Genomic DNA, 17,583 nt, shown 5'->3' with positions numbered 1-17,583 from the left:
AGGAGGGCGAAACCGAATCAGAGGAGGACTTCAACCAAATATCTGTGTGTGGAAGGAGGGGGGGTGTCTGTCTTTTAATCCAACCACACATTTGTTTTTGACGAGTTCACAGTCAAGTGCTAAATGTAGTGATTGACAGTTCTGACTCATTAAAAAAAGAAAAAAAAAGAGAGACAACGTAATCAGGACAAGTTGCAACTCAGGAAATAAGAACATGAAGCATTTTGAATATGGATTCGTGAAAGACCCTGAGAGCGAGGTTATATATAATTTCATATATATGTGTGTATGTGTGTGTGTGTGTGCGTGTAGCACAAGAAGTGATGAGAAAAGAGAAATCATCCATAATTGAACAAATTAGATTAACATGCAAAAAAACAAACCTAACCTAAAAGTCACCCTTTAACTGAACACAATGGATTTTCACAGTTTTATACGCATTTATATATCATAGAGGAAAAATAAGAAACAAAAACTAACAACACAATAAAACCAATAGACCCAAACAATCTGTTCTCAACTCATATACAGGAGCTCTACATAAAGCTTTTTGGATTCAGAGGGATTCTTATTGCTAGTCCGATTCACACCTCGGCCCGCTGCACCTATGGTGAGCCGGTTAGTCCACGACACAAACCATCAGTTTCTCAAAACAGTTCTGCAGCATAAATGTGATACTCTTAATACATGGCTTCTTCTCAAGTCATTGTAGAAACTAAACACACACACACACAGACACACTCGCCTGGGCTCCAAATAAATACATTTAAAAACAGTCCACGTGCATTCGAATGGAAGTCCAGTATTCATATGGCCGTGCGCACACACACACGTAATCCAGAGGGAGAGGGAGCACAGAGGGAGCTAACAAAACAGGAAACAGTTCAGAGAGAAAGGGAGGATTTCCTCCCGGCCACGAAACTTATTAACTCAACTGTGATTAGCATCATGGTTAACTTTACTCGCTTTGACTAGAGTGGCAAAGTTGCAAAAACATAAATAAATAAAAAAAAAAATCACCAATCTAGCTTAGGAACAAATTCATTTAAAAAACATTACTGAAGTAAATCTATGGAAATGCTTCAATTATGGAAAATTTTAAGCCGCTGACAAACTATTTAGACGACGCTATCTTTATTTAAAAAAAAAAAAAAAAAAAAAAAAAGACCGGGTGTTAGCATTTAGCTAACTTTTAGCTAGTTTCTTCCATAATCTGCTCCATAGTTTGTTTGTTTTTTACATTTATTAAACATGATTCAAATGCGTTAATCAATCGATGCTGACTAAGCTAAAAATAAATAAGCAAGTAAGCTAGCTAGCATGATGGATTATTGTTAGCCACTAGCCTACAAGCTTTAATAATTTTTTTCCAATTTCGAGCAACAACATAACTGCTAAGGCACTAAAACGAGAGGAAAAGCCAAACATTTTCAAAAGCTTTTGATTATCTTCGTATTTTCCAAATCAAAATGATCTAAATGCAAATGTATAAATTTTAGTTGTAGTTTTCACAGCTTTAGATGAGATGTTAGCTGCTGAAAATAACGGAGGAATGAATGCTGTATTGGGACTCGCTCTGCTTTGAAAGAAACTAATATTTAATTTTTATTCATTAACAGCTCAAAAAGGGAAATTCTACATTTTTAGCGTACTTTAGCTTTCTAAATTTCATTAAACGTTTGTGAGGCCCAAATGATTTGATGTATTGACAAAAATATAAACATTACAGAATGGAGGAAACTGACTCCCTTTCTCTCTTGATTGTGTTACGACAGTCCATGCTAATATTACTAATAGTATTAATAGTAGTAGTAGTTTTGGAAGTTGTTAGTGCCACTTAACGGCAGCTACAAGTCAGCTCAGTTGTGGTTGTTCAATATATCTCGAGTAAATGGCTGACTGCTGCTGGCCTACAGTTCCGTTATGAGCCGCTGAGGTTTGATTTGCTTATGAGGTTGCTTGATATTAAAAAAAAAGAAAAAAAGAAAAAAAGAATCTGTACAAGATTATTAAGTATTATCAATCTTTACATGGAAAAGAAAACATATACATGCTATCAGGATCAATAGCCCTCCTGTTATGGGTTCGTTTGGATAGGCTGGTCCAGGGGTGACGTTAGCCCTTTTATTTGTGTTTGTTTGTGCAGCGGGTAATACAGTTCGGGAACACAAAATAGTGTCGTGATTTCACCCCCACTCCAACCGACCCATCCGCCCATCCCTCTCACCCCTTCATTTAGCTCCTCTTTCAACGTACAGCTAAAGGGATCATTTTGAAAATGAACTGATTGTCTATAATGCCAAATTCTTAACCACAAATCCACCTTAGGGCTGGGCGATAAAACAGCAACAGTGGTTATCATAGTATGAACTCAATAAAAATTTAACAACAGCTCAATAATGGTTTTGCGAATGCTGGAAGGGCAAAGATATCCTCAGAAAGGTAACTCTGCTTCAGTAGTTTGGAAATGACATTTGGCAATTTATAATCTGGAGAATGAACAGATCAGCTAACATCAGGCATTATTTTTTCTTCAAATAGCAGAAAGTAATTACAGTCCCAAACTAGTGTTGTTAGTAGACGCAGACCCTCAATTCCATACGACTTATCCAGCAGCAAACGTCAACATTTTCAAGCACCGGGCCTTTAAACTTCAAATAAATAATGCACTGATTTATATTATAGTAATTATGTATGGAAGCTTGTTTCCTTCAGGTAAAAATAATAATAATAATACTAATAAAACAAAAGTAATCGCCAGGTAAAAGGTGTGTCAAAATTTTAACAGTTCAGTTTAGATATTTCAAAAATTGAATAGTACTATTGAGTATCTTGATTTTTAAGGTTACTGCTCAGTAAAAGCAGAGATATCAAGACATGAAATTTTGAGTTGGTAAGTTTAACTTTCAAGTTACTTTTCAGGATCTTGAAATTTCAAGATACATAACTTGAAACGTCGACCTATGGAAGACAAATACATTTCCCCCGCGAATTGCAGGAACAAGCTTTCACAATAACAACTATCAACTGATATTTATTTATTTGTTTTTTAAATTGTGCTCAGATTCTTAGCCTCATCGCCCAGCCCTAACCAACTCTCACTACATAGTTTCCAAAACACAAGCAAAGTACATGTCAAATAGAAACTGAACGTTTTCAGTTGTTCTCTTTGTATCAGCACAGATGAACACAAAAGAGGTACAAGTCCTCGTGTACTTTCAGAAGAAAGGGTGGGGGTAAAATGGGACAAACCGTGCTAAACAAGTCCAGGGCCAACTCAAGAAACACAGATAATACTGTAAGAGGACTAGCTAGGCTGACACTTAGCTAGAAATCCTGCTAACTAGCTTAGTCATGTTTGGTCTTATCTAATCCGGTCAGTTAATATTAGTTAAGATATGTTTTTACCCAGTAGGTAGGTGATGTCCCAGGATCCAATTAGCAAAACCCAACCTTGTAATCAGAGCTAGCTAGAGCTAACTAACCAAACCAAAACATTAACAGAGTAAACACAAGTCTGGTCAGGCTAGTTAATTCTAGCTAGCCTGTAGCATTTTTAGCCTGTGGGCGATATGTTGGAACCCAATAAGAAAACCTAAGCTTATATTAGAGATAAGAAGGGCCAACTAACCATACCAAGTTATTTAACCAAGTTAATCCGTTGCTAGCTTTGTTATAGTCAGTTATTGCCATCTAATACTACCTTTTTACTATTTTGATATCTTAGGGTTTTTATCATCTTGCCTGCTCTGGTCAGTTTTTCCAAACTAACTCTAACATTTTCTAATGTCTAATTGCTCCCGAAGAAAAGCTGATGCCAATGTAGGTAAAATACCGCTAGCTAGCATCATACCGGTTTTTAACCGTGGTATTAACAAATTCCTTGCCATTTCTATGTTCTACTAAATTAGCTTCTATTTGGGTTAGTGTGCATGCCGTGTTTGAAGCTACACTAATGAGTTAGCCCTGGCTTGCTTTGATTTGGCCCACAGTAGAAACCTGGCCTGCAGAGCATTAGCCCAGCTTAGGAAGACATAGGATTTAAAGGGTTGCCTACAGAGCTGCTCGTCGGTTGCTTTAATGGTTGCAGTTAAAAAGCAGAAGTTGAGGTAAACTGAACCTAAGTCAGGTATTAGCGGCGTTACACATTAGCACGCTGGAGGCCCTGTAATAAACCCTATAAGAATACTAGGGGGTGACGATGAGAGACAGGTGGGAGTCGCGCACACTCACACTCATACACAAACACAAAACCTTTTGATTTGTTCAGTTACATATATATAAAAAAAATCCACGAAAATGAATTCCCATCCCTACACCTAAATGTCACTGGTAATCGCACACATGCAGAAAAACAGAAAATACTCAAGCATCACGTGCTTCATGTTTAACTCTCTGTACACACATGGAATCAACTGAGAATGATTATGAGTGAGAAATTATGAGCACACACACAGGCCGACTCACAGGGTGGCTTCAGGGATCAATAGTGTGATGGGTTTAAAAAAAACAAAACAGGAAGAAGAAACACGGAGAACACAAACACTATTTTCTGCCCTTTCAAGAGTTCCTCTTCACACAGAAATGCGACTTTGAGAAGTTCGTGAATGTTTTCTTGTGTTTTGCCGAGCCGGCCGAGAGTCGGAACAACGGCGAGGCGTTTTCCAGTTACAAAAACAAAACAGAAAAAAGCTACCTCGGTCACACGGTGGCAGGCGGCCGCCAGTTGACGGTGGTGGCCGCCGGTCATTGCTGGTGAATCTGGGCCGCTTCGGCAGCCGTGCAGCTGTCGCCTCGCTCTTCAGTTTTATCCAAAACATATCAAAAATATCGACTGGTCAAACCGGACAAGCGGTTGGTGAATTTCTAATTTAGGAAATCCGAAACGTTGTGAAAGCATATTGTTCAGACACGTGTGTCGCGACGTCCAGCTCTTAATTTAAATACCGAAGAAGAATGGCAGATGCCATGTCTCAGTCTCTGTCTGTCTCTTGGCGTCTCCAAAGTTGATCATTTCTCTAAGAAAAATCTAGAACAATAATAAATCGTAACTTTATTCTTTTTATTGCTGAAATATAGATTCCCCCGCACAAAAAAATCTTATGTAAATCATTGTCATCATAAAAAGCTATAAAAATTAGATCCATTCTCCGTAATAATGCAGATAAAGATATAGCAAAAACATCTTTTAGGACTAGTAGTAAGGCACTTCAAGAAAACGAGGATTTCGTCTCTCTATCAAAAAGGGTTTCAGGGCTGGTTTTTGCATCGTCATCAAAGGTGTAGCGTCTCTCCGACCGTATGGCACTGCGGTGTTGTGGTTAGGGGTTCGCCCTCACTCCACGCCTACTAGAGGAGGCTCTCCGTTGGGCAGGATGTGTTCCAGAGGGGTCTTGGCGTGGATCTCCAGCAGCCCCTGGATAAAGCCCTGGGTGGGGGTGGCTGCTGCCGCTTCCCCTGGCGGGCAGTTGGTGGAGGAGTGAGAGGGGTCTTTGGAGGCGTTTGGGTCAGATGTCAATTCGGCGCTAGTAGTTGTCTTTGTGTCAGTAGCTTGGCGGCTGGGAGTCGAGTCGACGGCGGTCGCAGGATCCGAGTCCCCACTGGACTCTGTTGGTTTCGAAGGGCTCTGTTCCTCCCCCTCGTCTATCACGTCCTCTTCCTCCAGCTCCTTCATCCCGGCTGCGGCGCTCCCGCACTCACTCTCGTTCTCTGAGGGCGGGCAGGTGGAGGTCGGGGTCGGGGTGCAGGAGTCACCGTCCTCGCTGCCGGCGTCATCGTTGGCGCCAGAGGAGCCGTCAGCACCGCGGGGTTTCAGGTGGATCCTTTGGTGCCGGACCAGGCTGTGCTTCAGGGTGAAGGTCCTCTCACAGGTCTGACACTGATAAGGACGCTCACCTGGAGGCAGGACGAGCGAGGAGTCAGAGCGAGGAAGACAGTACAGGTAACAACAACAAAGACAGTCATAAATGTATGACCACAAAAAGACCACAACATTCACAGCCACAGGTGACCTGTGTGACCTCAGGTGTGTGACCTCAGGTGTGTCGTACCTGTGTGTGACCTCAGGTGTGTCGTACCTGGGTGTGACCTCAGGTGTGTGACCTCAGGTGTGTGACCTCAGGTGTGTCATACCTGTGTGTGACCTCAGGTGTGTGGTACCTGTGTGTGACCTCAGGTGTGTGACCTCAGGTGTGTGACCTCAGGTGTGTGACCTCAGGTGTGTCATACCTGTGTGTGACCTCAGGTGTGTGACCTCAGGTGTGTGGTACCTGTGTGTGACCTCAGGTGTGTGACCTCAGGTGTGTGACCTCAGGTGTGTGACCTCAGGTGTGTGACCTCAGGTGTGTGACCTCAGGTGTGTGACCTCAGGTGTGTCGTACCTGTGTGTGACCTCATGTGCCGGGTCAGGTCCTGCAGAGACCAGAACCTCTTGGAGCACACGTTGCAGATCTTCTTCCTCTTGTCCACACGTCCTCCGGATGACTCGCCGCCCTCCAGGCTCTTTGGTTCTGATGCCTCTTCGTCGCTCCTCTCCTCCTTCTCTTTCTCCTCTTCCTCCGACTCGCCACTGTCGCCTCCTTCACTGTCGCCTCCCTTTGCTCCTTCCTCTGTCTCCATGTCTGCCTCCTTCTCCTCATCGCCGGGTTTGCTCTCCGGCGCCGCCTCTTCCTCCTCCTCCTTTGCCGGAGTGGCTTCCTCCGCTGTTGGTGGAGGTGGAGTCGGCGTATCCTCTGAGAGGTGTGCCCTCTCGTGGCGAGCGAGCGTGGTGGCGTAGCGGAAACTCTTCTTACACACTCGGCAGACATGTTTGTAGTCCGGCTGCTGTTTTGCAGCGAGGCTGTAGGACGAGGAAGACGAGGAGGAAGCGGGCGTGTCCTTCTCCTCTTCTGGGCTCTCGGGCGCTACTTGGGGAGTGGAGGTAGAGGGTCCACATGAAGATGAAGAGGAAGAGGAGGAGGAGCAGGAGGGCTGAGAGGACTGCTCCTCCTGGGCGGAGCCTGAAGATGACGTGTTGAGTTTGAAGTCGATGAGCTTCTTGCCAAAGTTCAGGTCCAGACTCTTGTTGCTGTGGCAGTCGTCATCGTCGGTGCTCTCCACCTGGAGGAGGGTTTTAACATTTATGACATCATCACATGACATGTGAGGCGTCTTTTTTTTTTTTAATTGACCTTTTTTGAAAAGAACAGGCTGCTGAAGGTGCTGCAGCACCCTCTGGTGGACGGTTGAAGGTTTGAATGACCACAAAAACAAAATTAAATATAGCGTCAATCTTACATCCTGTGAGCCGAATGTGTGTGTAATCTGCAGTTTACGTATATTTTACTCCATAATTTTGCTTTACAGAGAAATACTGTTTGTATCTCAGTGCTGGGCTTTTTAAAGACCTGTTCCCACAGCTATGTTACCTTGCTGCTGTTTGGAGGCTGCTTGCCCTGTGCTGCTCGGGTCTCCTGCGCCCCCTGCTGGTCCGGCTGCTGTGTGGTTTCCGTCTCCTGCTGCTCGGCAGGTCCGGGGGTCGGGCTGAAACCTGCAGCACAAAAACAGCTTCAGGCGATGATTTAAAGGGTGCCTAACATCTTCAGACATCAGCAGACTCCAGGAACAGGACAGTTCTGCAGTTTGACTCTGGCACTACGGTGAAGCCCTGGATTACTTCAGCTCCACTTGACACCAAATCTTTCCTTCACGACTCGTTATTAAAATGTTACCTTGGCTTGGTTTGTGGGTGGGGCTTTCATGTGTGCCTTCACAGTGGGTGGTGCTATCAGCGGTGGGGGCGGGGCCTGAGTCTGTAGATGAAGCAGTATTGCTGAGGTTTTGTGCTTCTGGTGCCATCTGCTCCGTCTCTGATTGGCTCTCTGTGGGAGACAGTCAACAATCAGTGCTCTGAACTCATTTTGTGTTGGTTGCCGCGGGAGATGTAACGGTGATAAAAACTGGTTGTTCTCTGACCGGCGCTCTCATGCGAGCCTTCGTCGCCACCTTTCTTCACGAGGGCGCCGTTGCGTCGTAGCGTCCTGTGGGTCACGCCGTGCTTCCTCAGCAGATGGCGCTCACAGTTGGATTTGGTGGAGAAGAAGGCGTCGCAGCGCGGACACGGAAATGGCTTCTGACCTGGGTGAAGACCAAACGATAACCATGGAGTCAGGCACTGGGGCGGTGCTCAACACCAGTTTCGTGTGTGTGTGTGTCGTGGTCATTACCAGTGTGTGTCAGCATGTGTCTCTGCAGCGAGCTCGCCCACGGGAACACTCGGGGGCAGAAGGGGCAGGTCAGCTTCTGGACAGAGTTGGAGTAAGCGTTCTTCTTTCCTTTGGGCTGATTCACTGCCGCCGGCTTCGCCTCCTCCTTAGCTCCGCCCTCCTTCTCCTCCCCTCCTGTTGCTTTGTCACCATCTGCTCACAGAAAGAGTTTGAATTAAATCAAGGGAAAAATTCAACCTGTTAAAGAACAGATACGTTTATTATCGATGACTAAAATAAATGAACATTTAAATATCTTTATTTGGGTTCATTTGTAGTTTTTATTCTTTTGACTGTAAGTTTTGGTTGCAGGAGTTTCCTGCCCCCACCTCTCTTCCCTGCCAGGTCAGCAGCGCCTGTCTGCAGGTAGTTGCTGAACTTGTTGGCGTCTGTGTTGGCGAGCATCTTTTCCACGCTGGCAAACTCGCCGCTCGACTCCAGGTCGATGCCGCCGACGGCCTTCTCCTTCAGGCCGAGGCCGGCTGGCTTCTTCCTGGGCCTCCTCCTGTTGGAGAGAAGGTGGAGTCAGCGGGAGCGCTGAACATAGCAGCAATGTGAATAAAGTTATTTGAAATGGCGCCCACAAACCTGGAGGGTCCGTCGGAGGCGTCGTCGCTCTGTCCCTCCAGGCCGGCCGAGGCTGCGGGGGCGTCTGTGGCGGAATCGGCCTGAGAGGAAGCGACGCCGGCAGCGTCACGCTTCAGCAGGTCTGGGGCGGCGGACACAGAGCTGATGATCTGAGCGATGGAGGCCAGCGGCGGCAGCTCTTTGAGGGTGCCGGAGGGCGAAGAGGTGGCGGGTTTGGGGAGCAGTGGTTTGAGGCGCTGGGCTCGCGCCGCGTTGGGGAGGGAGGTGGGGGAGGAAGTGGAGCCCGGGGGCAGCTGGTAGCAGCCGAGCTGGGGGTGGGGGTGAAGCGGGGAGGGGCCGCTCGCCATCTTCTCGTCCTTGGACAAAGCCTGCTGCTGCTGCTCGACGATGCTGCTGCCGCTCTGCTCCGTCTTTATCTCCCTCAGCTCGCCGCCGCTCGCCGCCTCCCTTCGCTGTCTCTTGCTGGGGATGGACAGGTCGATGGGCTGGTCCAGGTCGGCGCAGTCGAAGGGGGGGGCAACGCTCTCCAGTTTGACCCCAGGTGACCCCGTCTGGCTGCCAGCGCCAGCGCCGCGGCCCTTGGCGGAGAAGTCGAGCGGCTGGTCCAGTTCTGCAGGATACGTGACGTTCGCCAGTTCCTCCACCTTCACGACCGGGATCGGAGGCTGGCTGATGCCGTTCAGCGCCAACGGTGCGGTGCGGGCAGTGGCGAGGGCGGTGGCGGGCAGCAGGGTGGCAATGTGCTCCTCGATCTCGCGCTCTTGCACCTCAGGGTGCTGCTTCAGCAGGTGGTGGATGCAGTTGCGTTTGGCTAGGAAGGCAGCGCCGCAACGTCGGCACTCGAACGGTTTCCTCTGGCAGCCGTTGTGCGTGCGCAGGTGGATCTGCAGCGCCCGGTACGTTTTCAGGTCCTCGCCGCAGAACCGGCACACGGTCTCGGCTCCGGTGCAGCCCGTCTCCGCGTCCTGGGTGGAGGTGGTGCCTGCAGTGGTGATGGCGGCTGCGATGTTCGCCGTGGTTGTCGAGGTGACGTACTTGATGTTTTTCTCAATGTCCTTCCTCGAGGTCTTGGCGTGCTTCTTCCTGAGGTGGCGCTCGCAGTTGGCCTTGACAGTGAACGGATAATGGCAGACGCGGCAGACGTAGGGGCGCTCTCCGCTGTGCGTGCGCAGGTGGCGGATGAGCGTGGCTTTATCAGGAGCTACATAGTCGCAGATGTTGCACTGGTGGGGCATGATGCCGAGGTGGAAGCGCATGTGTGCCTGCAGCACGCCGGAGAAAGCGAACACCTGGTCGCAGAAACGGCACGGGAACGAGCCCGAGTTGTTGCCGCCTTTGGTTCCTGGCTTTCTTCCGCTAAGTCCCACCTCCTCGTGTACAGCTGTAGTAGCAGCAGGCGGCGAGTCAGACAGGGGGGCGTGGGCCTCATTCATGCACTCCGCGTCCATCTGCCCGCCGTTCCCGGCTGAGGACGAGGAGGGCGTTTTGAAGAGCGAAGGCGTGGGAGGTGGCAGGCTGGGGCTGATGCAGCCCAGTGAGGCCTGCTGGGAGCTCTGCAGCGGCGGAGGAGTCGTCGTTGTGAGGCTGGAGCGAGGGCTGATGGGAGGTTTGGGTTTCAGTGGCGGCATCGCCTTCTGACCCTGAACTTGACCTGCAGGAGGAGAAACAGTCAGTGAGCGTCGGGATAAATCTACTTTCAGAGGCTTGAGTAATAAACCGGCTCCAGCCAGCACCCACCGTTAGCACCGCTGAATCCTGGAGCTTTGGCCAGAGGTGGGAGTCCTATCTGATTTGGTGTGGTAGTCGCCACTTTCAGGATCTGCTGGATATCTGCCAGCTCCATAATCCCAGTACCGCCTGCCTCTCCGGGCTTGACGCCTGACGAAGCGGCGCTGGCTGCGGTTGCGGTCCCGTCGGGTTGCAGGAGGAAGCCGGTGGGGAAGGGCTGCAGGGACAGCAGGCTGAAGGCGTCTCTCTGGGAGAGGCCCTGCAAGGCCGAGCCCGGGGCCTCCAGCAGGGGGATGCTGAGGGCCGTCAGACCGCTCACGCCGAGCCCCAGAGTCAATCCCAGACCTCCAGACAGGTAGCCTGAAGCCGGCTCCTGGGGGAGGCTGGAGGACGGAGGCTCCACGTGTATCACCTTGATGCTGTCCAGGTGGGCCTGATGGATCTCGTCATCCGTGGGACCAGCGTTCGCCTGAGGGACACAGAGAGGAAACATGTGCTGGGTTAAAAGATCACACGCACACTTTAAAAATCAGTCTTTTAAAGACCGCAGAACAAAAAAACAAAAACTTCTTTGTAAAAACATTTGTACTAGTTGGGTTAACATTCGTAAAGTTGACGCACAAGTTCAGCCAGGAAGTCATGGCTCTGCTTTCCCACGCTATTAATCTCAACGCTGACATCATCACTCTCGTCCAATCCTCTTCTCCCATCAGCCTCTGCTTGGCGTGGTTCTGCTCTCTGTTTTTCTCCCTTTAAGACTCTTTTGTGGGACCCACCTCATCCAGAGCTCTATTCAAGCCACCGCCAGCATTTAGACTCCTGTTCTAAATCCCATCACATCCTGTCACCAATCCTGATCTGTCTGCATTTATTCTTTGGCACTGAAGTATGCTTATTTCAGTTTGTGCTTTTAATTTGAAAGGTCCACGTGTGTGCCATGTTTGTACTTCCAAACATACCTTAGAAACGTGCTGAAGACCCAGCCCTTCCAGGAAGTTGGACTGCTCTGCAGGCAGGGCTTCTTGGTCTGCGTCCTGCTGGTCGTTCTCAACCTCGTTCTCTGCAGAACCTTCTCCTTCCTCCTTCGCCTTCTCTGCGGTATCCTCCGCGCTGGTGGTGGCGCGTTTGTTGGGGTGAGAGTTAGTTTTATGGAGGTCCAGGGCTGAGCGAAGGGGGAACGCCTTGTCGCAGGACTCACAGACGAACCGGTGGAACTTACTGATGCATCGTCTGAGATTCGTCTCACACCAGACCTGGACGGGAAGAAAAACGGCGTTAAAACTCTGAATCCCGACATTTTCATCCAGGAAGCGATCCACGGGAACACGGTGACGGATGAACACCTGTGCAATGTGAGGAAACTTCTTGCAGGAGAAGTCAATGAAGGCCAAGTCATTGAAGCCAGTGGGGATAGAGGGGTTGCTCTGGATGAAAGGGCGGCCGCTGGGGTCCTGGGGGAGGAGCTTATGAACCCCCGCATTGTGACGCAGCAAACCACGGTGGGTTCGGAAAGAAAGGCAGCAGAGATCACACCTGCAAACACAAACACAGAAGAAAATGCTGCCTGAATGTGAGGCGATAATTCAAGACAGACTTGAATCAGAGAAAACGTCAAATAATCCAAAATATTTGGTCACTGAAAAACAAGAAAGTTCCTCCCACACATGTTAGCAGGAATCTGGTTTTTCTCTGAACTTCAAACAATCATCAGATTGACTAACGACTGGAAATATCCTGTTAGTCATCCGCTCGGAGGGTTTAAATAGTGAGTTTGTTTGTTTGTTTTAAGAAGATGGAGAGGAGAAGTCCTCGATGTTTGCCCAGAAGAAGGAAAGAAATGTTTTCATTGTCCTTCATCTTTGCATTTTGAAAAACCTCTGGACTCCCGCCACCAGGAGGCGACATCTCTCCTTTTTGTTTGTGGGGACCAGCAGGCTGACAAAGAGGAGGTGATGACATCATTTCGTGCCTTCCTGACTCTTGTTTTTCCAGTTTGAAGGCGCTCACTCACGAAGCTCGTGCTAAAGTTTGTGTGAAACTTTGAAGCCAGCAGAAATCACACCGCTGGTTATTCAGCGGGTTAAAGACACACACGTGCAGGAAGACGTGTGTGTGTGTGTGTGTGTGTGTGTGTGTGTGTGTGTGTGTGTGTGTGTGTGTGTGAGATAACCCGGTGTTGGTCCGGCTCTCGTTAAGCGCTGAGAGGACAGCTGCCCAGTGTCTGCCGCAGTCACACACTCTTATCACATCCTCTGTGTGTGTGTGTGTGTGTGTGTGTGTGTGTGCGCGTGTGTGTGTGTGTGTGTGTGTGTGTGTGTGTGTGTGTGTGTGTGTGTGTGTGTGTGTGTGTGTGTGTGTGTGTGTGTGTGTGTGTGTGTGTGTGTGGCGTGGTGTGTGTGTGTGTGTAATCCCCTCAGTTACGCTGTCAGAGGGTGGTGGGGGTCTGCACCATATGTGGAGCAGCACTTGTTGAACTCCATCAGTCAGACCTGCACCTCCGCCCTCATCCATCCGAGCGTCTGTGTAACAATCAGCCCACTGATGAAACATCGATCACTGTGCTGCTGACTGTCATCGTTTTAGTTTTAAGCAAAACAACTGCAGTGTTTCCTGAGCCTTCAAAGGAATCACGTAAAGCCTTTAGAGGTCTTTATGTTTTTATTACATGAAAACATGCATGACGGTGCTGAGGTGACGGCGTTCAACAAGCACGAATCATGTTTACGAACTACAGACTGCGTCTCGCTTCGTGTTGTGACAAACGTCCTTTTTTAGAAACTTCAGATGGTTAGTCGTTTCTTCATTGATCGATCGAACAAAGAGACCAAAACCATGGCCTGAAACAGGAAGCTGGAGCGACCCCTCGGTGCCTCCTGTGTCTGCGCTCGTGCCTCTACAAGCTCACTTTCATCTGATTGGTCAGCTTGAGGAAGCCTGCTGAGGGGCAGCTGCCACTGCTTGCGTGCTGTGAGCATGCCTGAGAGCGGCCTGAGCGTTCGACCTCACAGCAGTGACTCCCAAATCGAGGGGTGCAGACCCCCAAGTGGGCGGCGGCGCTACTGCAGCTACAAACTGATGTTAAACTAATACAGACAAACCGTGTTGTTACTCCTGAACATGATGCAGGAGGCCACGCCTTTGTCACAGACACAGTCTGTAATCACCGACCTGCAGCCGAGACGGTGATGTGACGGCCGCTCGGCGTCTCGGAGGTTTCACATTCCCTCACGCACTTCAACACCTAAACACCGCCTTTTTGTCTTCGTCTGGTTTTAATGTGACCGAACATCCACCCATCATCCTGTTGGTGAGGTAAATTACGCTCCATCCTCCTCCATCCCTGCAGGGTACTCGATCCTCTTACCGGCTGATTAGGGAGGATTTACAGCTAAATATTCTCCTTCCTCCATAACAAGCTCAGCGCTGCCCGCTCGCCGCCTCCTCTCCCTCATCACAAACATTCTGTGCTTCCTTTCTTGTTTCCTTACAGCTCTCCATCCTTCCTTTAACCTTTCTTTCTGTCTCATATCCATCCTCCTTTCCTTCCTTTATTCTTCTTCTCTTCATGTCCTGCTTTTATATTTCTTTGTATCCTTCCTTCTCTTTTCCTTGTCTCCTTTCCTACCTATCTGTCTGTCCATCCTTACGTCCTGTTCTTTCTTCCTTTTTTGAACTTTATTAGTATTTTATAGTTTTCCCACATTTCCTCATCAGCTTTCCTTCCTTCCTTCACTGCGTCCTTCCTTGTCTTTTAGTGCCACTCTTGGATGTTTCTTCTTCTTTACTTTGCTTTTCATCCTTTTTTCATCTCTTTCTTGTCTCCTCGTGTCCTTCACCTTGCTTTATTTCTTTACATTGATTCCTCATTTTCTCTTTCTTCTTTTCCTCCATGTTAAACTTTGTCCCTGTTGTGTTGCCATAGTGACAGATGTTCCTGGTACATCCTCCTTTTTCACTTCTCTCTCTCTTTTCCCCAGTGTTTCTCTGCCTCCCTCGTCCCCTCTCCCAGCCGACCATCGTCCAGATTCATGAACAAACTCTTAATTTGAAAGGTCGGATAAGTACAGAGTGTCTGAGAGTAAAGTTAAAAAGTAACCAAGTAAATGTACTCGATGAAAGGAAATGAGGATAGGACAAAAGGGGAGGAATCAAGGAGAGAAGCCAGAAGGGCAAAACCATTTTAAAAGAGGAGACAAGAAAAGGAAGTAGGAAGAGAGGGGAAGGAGAGGAAACGAGCAGAGGAAAGGTGAAGAAGAAAGATGGAGGGGTTAAGGCGGTACCTGAGGGCGGTGTCAGGGTGGGTGTCCATGTGCGCGTCCAGATCCAGTCTGGAGCTGCAGGTTTTGAAGCAAATGGGACAGGGCAGAAGCTCCTCCTCCGAGCCGCGGCCCGCCACTGCCTCGTCTGCCGTCGCGTCCTCCGCCACCTCGACACACAACAACTTGTTATCTCCCTTAACCGAACAAACCCCACCCCTTCCTGACGGCCGACGCTCCCGTTGGTGTTTTTACCTTCTTGTGGGGCGGCTCCTCTCCGTTCTCCTCCTCGAGGCCCTGCCTCCTCTTCACGGACGGACGGCGGCGTTTGGTAGGAGAGGGGGGGCTGACGGGGAGCAGGCCGCTGGCCGGGTCCTTCTCGTGAATCTTCATGTGTCTGAAACAAGAAACGAAGGTAGGTGGCGTTTACCTGCATGTCATCAAAAGACCTGCGGAGTCATCGTTAATTTAACGAGGAACGCCAGGAATTCTGGGGATACAGGAGGGGGCGGAGCTACAGCAGCCAGCGAGAAAGTGCGTGAAAGTGTGCGTGCGTTTGTAAAGGTCATCAAGGTCACAAGATACAGCAGTGAAGAGGTAAGGAGGAGAGGAAAGGAGATGTGGGCAGGAAAGGAAGTAAGGACAGATGAGAGGAAATAAGGAAAAGAAAATAAAGCAGAAAAAACCTTTAGGAAGGAAAGGAGACGAAAGGAGGTGACATCAGGAGGAGACGAGGAGGTGCTGTGAGGTAATGAGTGTTTAGGACACACAGGCAGGTGTGGGGCTGAGGAGCCCGCATCTATAAATAGGTGTCAGGCAGCGAGCTGGACGCCCATAAGAGGTCCTCACACTCAGTCAGCAGATCTGAGAGCAGCTGACAGGAAGCTGCTCATTAACCTATCAGAGGAGAGGAGAGAGGAGGCGGCCAACCAGAGAGCAAAGTCTGCTCAAACCGCACTGTGGCCCTGCAGCTGGCCAATCAGAGCGCAGGAAACCTGCCCAGTCAGCTGACACACAATCCTTATCACCCTGTGTGTGTGTGTGTGTGTGTGTGTGTGTGTGTGTGTGTGTGTGTGTGTGTGTGTGTGTGTTGCAAACAGCTGCTGAAGTCCACATATCAACACACACACCAGAAACAGAACAAGGAGAGAAGGAGAGGAAACAAGTAATGAAAGAAGCACCGGGAGCAAACAAGGAAGGGAAGAAGAGGTGATAACAAGGAATCAAGGAGAAAAGCTAGGAAACAGAAAAGGAGATAAGGAAATGAAACAAGGAAAAAAAAAAAAAAAGAGCAAAAACAAGAAAGAAAACAGAAACAGAGGAAACCTGAAAACGAGGAAGGAGGAAACAGGAAAGTAAATAGGAAGAGAGCAAACTCCTCCTCCTCAGGTCGTCTCCCTACAAACTGGAGTGAAGCAGCTTCAGAGACAAAATGGACTCTGTTTCCTCCTCTCTGCTCGTGTGAAGCAGGAAAATCTCTGAGAGGATGCTCCGCTCCTCCTCCGCTCAGTTTGCATTGTAAATCAGCGCCTCATCCGTCTCTCCGCGCTGCTCTTTGTGCTCGCTTTCCCGGGCTCGGAGACTCGACAAACCGGCCCGTCGAGTTTCCGTAAAGGTGGATTTTGTGAGTCATAGAAAACCCCGCGTGCCTGAAGGGAGCACGTGTTTTTGTCTTCTGTTAGACTTCAGGAAACATCGAGTCTGAGCGGTGATGGAGAAACTGGAGCGACAGCTGATTCCTCTCATCGCATTAGTTCAAAACAAAAACACTCAACACAAGAACAAAGTCTGCGCCCGTAAACACTCACACATGACTGCAGCTTTATGCTACAACAAAGCTCTTTCATGCAACTGCTGCCTGTCTGCAGACACGCGCTCCTCCGCCTCAGCTCAGGCGCTTAAAGACATTTCTGCTGCTTTAAAACTCAGAGGAGCTCAAAAACAACGCGAGCACAGGCAGAGCCAGCAAAACTGGAGCAGACATGATGACACAGGGAAAAACGGCTGCGACACCCAGCAGATCTGAGAGCGTCTGTCGGCCTACAGTCATTCCTTCCTGCCCACAGCTCCTCATACCATCGCTGAGAGCGAGGACGCAGAGACAGACCGACATCTGTCAGGCTCAAAGCAACAGGCTGAACAACAATCCTCCAGCACGCACCGCAGAGCCTCAGCTAACGGCTAAGTCAGCGCAGGGCTCCAATTACTCTTCAAAGTCCAAACAACGCGGCTCACATGGAACAAAAGTTGATTCTTTTCAAAGTAAAGTCTGTAAAGACTTACAAAAACTTACTAGGCTGCTTTAAAGGCGCAGCTTTTCAAAATAAAACGCAGTAACAGTGTTCCCATGTAAAACATGTCTAGTTATTGTTATTACAAATTATTATTACAAATCAGCTAATACATGTTCAATGCAGCGTGCCATCCCTGACTTCTCTCTTTCTTGTAAAGTTTCAAAATAAAAGCCCAATCAGGTAAAAATAGCCTCAGCTAGAGGCTAGCTAAAAATAAATCAACAAATATAAGCCTGAAGAACAGGAAGGATGCTTTGGAAAATGTGCGAATGATGATTATTATTAAAAAATAAAAAATGAAAATGAAAATAAAAAAGTATCTGAAATACTCATTTCAAAATAAAATGCACATCGACCTTATAAATATTAGCATCTGCACTCTTACACTTCCTCTTGTGACGTCTGGTTTGGTGTTTGTCGTGATGCAGACTCTGGCTAACACACACACACACACACACACACACACACACACAC

At 48.5% G+C, this 17,583-nt stretch overlaps 1 protein-coding gene across 2 annotated transcripts in view; it reads right to left on the bottom strand.

The window, feature by feature from the left end:
* Positions 1–1,370: 1,370 nt before the first annotated feature.
* Positions 1,371–17,583, bottom strand: part of rreb1a (ras responsive element binding protein 1a) — a 51,787-nt gene continuing 35,574 nt past the window's right edge. For both annotated transcript variants that reach the window (XM_042227938.1, XM_005940366.3), the window contains 13 exons: positions 15,071–15,212; positions 14,840–14,985; positions 11,903–12,092; positions 11,519–11,812; positions 10,569–11,028; positions 8,832–10,482; positions 8,573–8,748; positions 8,205–8,396; positions 7,954–8,115; positions 7,710–7,859; positions 7,407–7,528; positions 6,381–7,098; positions 1,371–5,895 (listed from right to left, as the gene is read on the bottom strand). In XM_042227938.1, coding sequence (XP_042083872.1) covers positions 5,336–5,895; positions 6,381–7,098; positions 7,407–7,528; positions 7,710–7,859; positions 7,954–8,115; positions 8,205–8,396; positions 8,573–8,748; positions 8,832–10,482; positions 10,569–11,028; positions 11,519–11,812; positions 11,903–12,092; positions 14,840–14,985; positions 15,071–15,212 — 4,963 coding nt within the window. In that variant the 3' untranslated portion in view covers positions 1,371–5,335. The remainder of the gene's footprint in view (positions 5,896–6,380; positions 7,099–7,406; positions 7,529–7,709; positions 7,860–7,953; positions 8,116–8,204; positions 8,397–8,572; positions 8,749–8,831; positions 10,483–10,568; positions 11,029–11,518; positions 11,813–11,902; positions 12,093–14,839; positions 14,986–15,070; positions 15,213–17,583) is intronic.

Source organism: Haplochromis burtoni, unplaced genomic scaffold (genome assembly GCF_018398535.1).
Source record: "Haplochromis burtoni strain Fernald_Lab_line unplaced genomic scaffold, NCSU_Asbu1 Contig_291, whole genome shotgun sequence".
Lineage (NCBI taxonomy): Eukaryota > Metazoa > Chordata > Actinopteri > Cichliformes > Cichlidae > Haplochromis > Haplochromis burtoni.
This window is presented reverse-complemented; position numbering and strand designations above follow the sequence as displayed.